General features: G+C 44.3%; 1 protein-coding gene across 1 annotated transcript in view; it reads right to left on the bottom strand.

Annotated features, from left to right (window-relative positions):
• Positions 1-7,730, bottom strand: part of CCDC88C (coiled-coil domain containing 88C) — a 99,470-nt gene that overhangs the window by 25,396 nt on the left and 66,344 nt on the right. The window contains exons 18-22 of the mRNA XM_018558524.1: positions 6,970-7,111; positions 3,395-3,556; positions 1,525-1,686; positions 1,169-1,294; positions 864-1,015 (exon numbers count right to left, since the gene is read on the bottom strand). Of these exons, the coding sequence (XP_018414026.1) occupies positions 864-1,015; positions 1,169-1,294; positions 1,525-1,686; positions 3,395-3,556; positions 6,970-7,111 (744 nt within the window). The remainder of the gene's footprint in view (positions 1-863; positions 1,016-1,168; positions 1,295-1,524; positions 1,687-3,394; positions 3,557-6,969; positions 7,112-7,730) is intronic.

Raw genomic sequence — 7,730 nt, 5'->3', positions numbered from 1 at the left:
TGACTAAGTCATTCTAATGGCAGATAGAGACCCATTAATTTCAAAGTGCTGACTAATGCACCGCCGTACTAAAGGCTGGTGTGGCTCACCTGCAGGTTGGCGGTCTGTGTCTGCAGCGCCGTGTTGTGCTCCTGTAGGAAGGTGACTTGCTTCTGTAGTGTTATGTTCTCGGAGTCTCACCACCTACAACACCCAAACACTGAAGAAGGAGATTTTTCGAGCCCCCAAAACACGTTGGCCATTTTGTATTATCCCGTTATGAGTGATTTGGATTATTGGACCTTTTTTTGCCGCTCTCATTAGACTTTATATTCAGCAAAATGTCTTGTTAGGTGTAACGTTCACATTTTATACACTTCTGCTGTATAATGTCTTCATCATTTTATATATGGATTTTATGGCCATCTATAAATCGGGGAAGGTATTCTCTGTGTTGATCCTGCCAGAAATCTTGTGAGCAAATACCATCCTGTGCTCCCTGCCAGTGCTGCAGCCACCTTTGTTACATTGCTTCCAGTTCTCTCTGTGGACAACCAAACCCCTTCCCTTTAACATATAGAGATGAGGAGGAGGGTGTTCTGTAGTCTCACCCTTTGCCAACAATGCTGCTCCTCCATAAATACAATACGATAAGAGCGTGTGGACACCCTAGGATAGGAAGTTTGTTACCAGGTGAAAATAGAAAAAAAAACAAAAAACTAATGGGGCCACCCCATCTAAAGACTGGTAAGCTGTAATAGATTTTGTTCTTGGATTTAGATCTACTTTAATACACCTTTTGTGCTGTAAAGTAAATGCAGTTAGCATCCTTGCAAAAGGACTGCCGAGATTGGAACATACAAGTCCGAGTCCAGGTTACCCACCTCTCTTCCAGGCCACGGTGAGTCTGCTCCAGTCCCTTGTGTTGTGTCTTTAGAGCGCTGTGCTGACTGATGAGCCCCTCATATTCTGCAGACTGGCGTTCATAGAGGGACACCAGGTGCTCGTGGTCCCGCAGCAGCGAATCATGACTGGCCTTCACTTCCAGGCCACGGTGAGTCTGCTCCAGTCCCTTGTGTTGTGTCTTTAGAGCGCTGTGCTGACTGATGAGCCCCTCATATTCTGCAGACTGGCGTTCATAGAGGGACACCAGGTGCTCGTGGTCCCGCAGCAGCGAATCATGACTGGCCTTCACTTCCTCCCTCTGACGCAGCACCTTCTCGCTCTCGCCCTCCAGAGCCGACAGCTGGCTCTGCAGCTTGGCTAACTCGGACTTCAGCGATGCATTCTGGGAGGTGGATGCTGAGCCCTCCACCTGGAAGAAGCCAAAACAGGAAGAAATAATGAACTTGAATATCCCACCTCTATCTCCCCTCCACCTCCACCCCCCTCCCCATCTTCAACTCAGCCAAATTATTTAAAACTTCTAGCTCTGGAAAGAGTAGGGAATAGTTAAATCCCATGTCATTCTATTTGCAGCTAGTGACCCATTCATTTCAAAGTGCTGCCTAATGCACCGCCGTACTAAAGGCTGGTGTGGCTCACCTGCAGGTTGGCGGTCTGTGTCTGCAGCGCCGTGTTGTGCTCCTGTAGGAAGGTGACTTGCTTCTGTAGTGTCCCCATCTGATTGTTCAGCGACATGTGCTGGGCCTCCAGATGCCGCAGTTGCTCCTTCATCAGGTTCCTCTCCGCTTGTAACCCTGCGTTCTGACCACACCAGTAAAGCAGAGGATCAGCAGACTACACCCCGCCGGTCAATGTCACCCCAAACATGCAACATAAGACTGATACACTTCCATGTCTACAGTGCCTCCCCCACCCACACTCGCACAGTGTCTACATTTTAACTTTTTTTGTCATTTTAAAATAAAACTATTGCTATACCAGGAAATCATTTTGGAAAATGCCCCATTCACACCCCAAATGCAGCAGGAAAAACGCATATCTTTGCCCGCGCATTGACACTGACAGGTGTGCAAAAAGAGAAAGTCAAAAAAGGCGTGAAGCGTGCAGATCAAACTGCTGCATGAGCTTCTTGGTCACGTGTTGGGAAGACCATTGCAATGAATGGGCTTCCCTGTGTTGATGCGCGGCAAAAGGTGATGCTCAGTCACGCACGCTGCATGATTGAATGGGGCCTAAAGAATTTCCAGATTGGTAGGTATGACATGTAATGGATGCCTGTATGCCCAGACAAAGCAATCGGCACAACGAGCCTGTACCCCTCCATAAAAATAATCTGTATATGAAAATCGGTATACAATGTGAACCACGGGTCTGTGTTTCGTGAATTGATACAATGTAGATCCTCATTTCATGAAGGGATACAATGTATACAAATGTAGATTCTCATTTCATGAAGGGATACAATGTATACAAATGTAGATCCTCATTTCATGAATTCATACAATGTATACAAATGTAGATCCTCATTTCATGAATTCATACAATGTATACAATGTACATAGTTACATAGTATTTGGGGTTGAATAAAGACATACGTCCATCAAGTCCAACCCATATAGAATGTAGATAATAATAATAATGTAGATAATCATTTAATGAATTGATACATTGTATACAGTGTAGATAATTTCATGAATTGATACAATGTATATCAGTGTTTTGTGAATGGATATGATGTATACAATATAGAAAAACATTTTGTGAATTGATGCAGAAATAGTTCTGAGCTTTATACTTCAGGAGCCGAGGCAGATAAAACGCACTTAAGTATTATTCTCGGCACCGGGACTTACGTCTCTCTCCAGCTTGCTGCATGATTGAATGGGGCCTAAAGAATTTCCAGATTGGTAGGTATGACATGTAATGGATGCCTGTATGCCCAGACAAAGCAATCGGCACAACGAGCCTGTACCCCTCCATAAAAATAATCTGTATATGAAAATCGGTATACAATGTGAACCACGGGTCTGTGTTTCGTGAATTGATACAATGTAGATCCTCATTTCATGAAGGGATACAATGTATACAAATGTAGATTCTCATTTCATGAAGGGATACAATGTATACAAATGTAGATCCTCATTTCATGAATTCATACAATGTATACAAATGTAGATCCTCATTTCATGAATTCATACAATGTATACAATGTACATAGTTACATAGTATTTGGGGTTGAATAAAGACATACGTCCATCAAGTCCAACCCATATAGAATGTAGATAATAATAATAATGTAGATAATCATTTAATGAATTGATACATTGTATACAGTGTAGATAATTTCATGAATTGATACAATGTATATCAGTGTTTTGTGAATGGATATGATGTATACAATATAGAAAAACATTTTGTGAATTGATGCAGAAATAGTTCTGAGCTTTATACTTCAGGAGCCGAGGCAGATAAAACGCACTTAAGTATTATTCTCGGCACCGGGACTTACGTCTCTCTCCAGCTCGATCGCTCGGTCTTTCAGCTTGAGCAGTTCCCGTGTGGTCTCCCGCTGCCCCTTCTCCATGCTGTCCGTCCTGCGCATGTTACACCCCCGAGGTTCCTGCGGGCTCTTCGCTGCATTCTGGCTGTGCAGTGCGGCTTCTTGTTTCATCTGAAGGATTGTTACACACCAGGAGATTAGAAATATTTTAAATGGAAGATCAACTCTCTCTTAGCATTCATTTATATGGACAATTAGGCTGCTGCATTCAGATGTGGCTGAACCCCCGGTCTGGATTTAGCTGCACTCTGTGCTATGGCCGCATGCACACTGGATGACTATCTGCGGGCAGAGCTGCCGCACTGTGGATGCAAACTGTCTGCATCCAGGGCCATTCATAGGCAATCACCACATGGAACTGCTTGTATAAGTGGTTTCATGCAAACAGTGGCGGAGCAAGCCATTGATTTGGTGGGGTACATATATGGCCACCCGGCAGCGTGTGCATGGTGCCAAAGTTTCTCCACCTCAAATTCCTGCAGTTAGAGAAGCTCATCACCATGTTAATGAACTCTCATACAGTTGTCCCCATCCCATGATTTCACTCCCAACTAAAAATTTGGGGATTTTCTTTCACTTTTAGTCCGCGTGACAACAGTAACTTGGACAAATGGAGAGGGGGGAATCTCCCCATTGGGAAGCTATGATGCAGACAGCACTAAAATCCTGACAGAGGGTCTAACCTATCATCAATCCACCCCCAACTGGAATAACGTTTGCTTTAGATAGGAGGTTCTATGCACTTATTCATGGATAGTAAATATTCTACCACCCAAGTCAATAGCTATCCTCATTTCATAAATCATCATTGTTCTAAACTGATACTTTATTGCAACTGGGAGATCCTATTCCTGTGGGGAACATGTGACACCGGCACGTTTCGGGGTCGCGCAGGATCCCCTTCATCAGGCAAAACCACATGGTTGAACCACATGGTTTTGCCTGATGAAGGGGATCCTGAGTGACCCCGAAACACTGCCACTAAGTGATATTATGCCCATGCATCAATAAAGGGCGTCTTCGTCAGTGATTGTGGGGTGCTGGTGTCCTATATATCCTTGCTCCAATAGGACATCATCCATAGGCTACCTTTGCACCTATTGTTTGTTGCTAAGGACGCGGTCAGGAGTGCAATGGGTTCATGAAATTATCCTATTCCTGTGGACATCCCTGCCAGATCTGTGACCTCATTACTGTCTGCTGCAATTAAGCAATACAGTTTGGTCACTAACCAGCCCAAAGGAACATCGCCACTCGGATGAGAATCATTCACTTTGCACTCTCCTGTCAGCAAGTTCTTATTTCTAGGCAGATCTAGGCAGTTCTTATTGCATAGGCAGATTGTACTTGCGATGATCGCAAGCCACGCCCCCTGAGGGGTGGGCTTCCGAATGACCGCAATGCCGAACGGGCAGTGTGCGCTTGCGCACACCGGCCCGTCCGGCTTTTATCGTACGAACATGCCACAAACCCGCCGAACATCGTACGATGCTCGGCGGGTTTTCGAAAATGCTCGTAAGTTAAAAGTTGTGCGACCTTACAGTCGTAGAGGTCGCACGGCTTCCACACAGCTTACGATAATCGTACGATCGCGGTATTTCCCGCGATTATCGTACGATTATCGTAAGGTGTGTGGGGACCTTAAGACTGCCAGCATTAGTCAATTGAGTTGAGCATCTCCCAATCTGCTGTGCAGGAGATTACAGCAAGCTACTACTCAGAATGATTTTGGTATTTATGCTAGCTGAATTTAAAAACACATTTAAGGCCTTTTTCAATGAAATATATAACTGAATTAAACAGTGATCTTTAAAAAAGAAGCACAGAGAGCCGTAACCCACATCAAACAGAATGTTATCAGATTTCAGCAGGCAAATCCTGGAAAGATGACTGCTGATTGGTGGCGGTGTTACAGCACTTAATGAATGACTGCCAATGTGGTGGCCGCTGTGGTGAAGTACAGGTCCTCTTTGATGTATTGTCTGCCATTTACGATTTTCTCACCCTGGCATTGTCTGGTGCCCTGCGTGACGTGGGCACAATGTGGAGTTCTCACGCTCTTCTCCGGCTGTTTATATTCCAGGGGGAAGCGGCGAGCCGATTGTCGCGTCTGTGCTTTGGTACCCATCCTGCTTCACGCTAATTATATTTCCTGTGCATTGTACACGGACGCTGGAGTCTGTGATGCCTACAAATTATCTGGAATGTTAACCCCTCCCTGCCTCGTTCATTGCTTCACCTCTCTGCAATAGTGAGGAGCGGGTGTCTCCCAGCAAAAAGAAAAGTTAAAAGCTGCCATTGAGAGGACCTGTCTGTCAGGAGCCATGCTGGCAGATAACATTTAAGGTGTTCATGACCCGAGTGTTGCCCTCTGTGCTGCCCTCTTATAGACAAACCATACATTGAAAACCATTGATACAATGTAAAAAATGCATTCATCCATCATACAATCTATTCGCAGTATAGAGTTTATGGTTCTATAAATATATTTCTTTGATCAACTTATATTGATATTTATTTGCTGAGATCTATTAACTGTTCCTGTGTCCCACCGGTGCCCCGGTCCCCAGCACAGAATAGGTTTATTACTAGCCCTGAAGAAGGGAAGGGGAGGGATGTTTTGGTTGCCTGTATATCTTTAAAGTTGGACTCCAGGCAGATATTAAATGACACATATTATTGCAGCTCTGGGTTCATTAATACATCATTATATGTATTTTGTAAATGCAAGAAAGCACCTAAATTCTTATCAGCAATATCCTATACGGTAGAGGTCATACCAGGAGAGGGAGACATAGCCAATAAATGTATTGCAGTGCTAACGAGGAACGTCCTAATAGGAGGAGAGATCAGAATGACAGAGATTAATCTGCTGCTTCTCCTTTCACTGTCCAATCACGGGCTGGGGGAAGGACAGGATCTGCAAATGCTGCCTAACTGTGTTATAGGACTGTGTAAATTTTAGGACTGGATGGATAGAAATACAGACTCTACGTCAGGTAAAGCAGCTCTCGTATATGTATCATCCATGCATTTATCTGGTAGTTAGGACTTTAGTTATTCGTACTCAGCCATTTCCAAAAATCAGTGCCTACTTGTGTCAGACGCAAGCATTGCCTTTCCTAATACAGTGAAGTATCATGATTTCATACTTTCCATATGAACAGAAAGTGCCAGGACATCTGCGTGGTTGCTCTAACAGCCTGTGACTTCTACCTTTATTAGACTACATCTCAGCCGAATTGTTTCTTGCCTATATGTTTCTATACAGGTCCTCTTTAAGGGTTACAGCTCAAATGAAAAGGGACTGAGGACCACATGGCACATGATGAGATATTCTAATACTTCTGCACTGCAAGGCCCTGTAAGGAGCATGAGCAGGTAGAAATCATTGGAAACAACTGAAGAGTAGCTATGAAAAATGCACTTTGCTCTATTAAACTGGCCTGATGGAGAATCGTATTCAAAGTTTGGTATCTTCAGTATGAAAGCCCCTGCACAAACGCCCCATCTGCACACCGTACCGAATTGAACTCATTCTGCAGCTGCTGGTTGATGCTCCGGACTTCGTCCACCTGACTCTCAAGCGCCAGAATTTTGCTCTCCTTAACGGCCAAAGTCGTCTTTAGTGTTGATTCAATTTTGCTCTCCAGGATCTTGTACTTCCTGCAAAACAAATGTCCAGACATTATGATGTAGAACTTGATATGCAAGAAGGAAAGCATCAGGCACAAATTGTTCAAAGTCTAGTTCAACGTTTCGGGGCTCAGAACGTTCTCATGAATTGGGGCTTTATTAGAGCTTAAAGACATGTGAGGGACTGATGCGTGGAAACGAAGTCTGTTAAACCATCATGTTGAGCACTCCTTCCTCTCTGGTGCTTTGGTTTACTGCATGATCCTTTTACTTCCACTAATCCTAGACATGTCCCTTTCACGCCCAGATAAGGGGGAAACCCTCCGATCCCCTAAAACACATTGTATTTTTACAGTATGAATGTTGAATAAAACTAGAAGTAGACTTTACACAACCTATGCCTGAGGGTTTCATCTTGGCATACCAAGTCCTACGTGAGATGCAACCAACCCTCATCTTTTACATCTTGGGAGGACTGCCTCAGGGAAATCAATCCCTTCAAGCTGTAAGACATTCAGCTGAGGGCATCTATTGAAACAAGCAATCCAGCGCCCCACACCCCTTTCATACAATTCAGTCTTTCTGATGCGCAAGCCTTAGAGGAAACCAGGCTGAAATGCTCAACCCAGACCCCCCCCCCCCCCCACCA

The sequence above is a fragment of the Nanorana parkeri genome, unplaced genomic scaffold, assembly GCF_000935625.1.
Source record: "Nanorana parkeri isolate BGI_ZX_2015 unplaced genomic scaffold, ASM93562v1 scaffold344, whole genome shotgun sequence".
NCBI lineage: Eukaryota > Metazoa > Chordata > Amphibia > Anura > Dicroglossidae > Nanorana > Nanorana parkeri.
The sequence above is the reverse complement of the archived record's forward strand: the minus strand, read 5'-3'. Positions and strand labels throughout refer to the sequence as shown.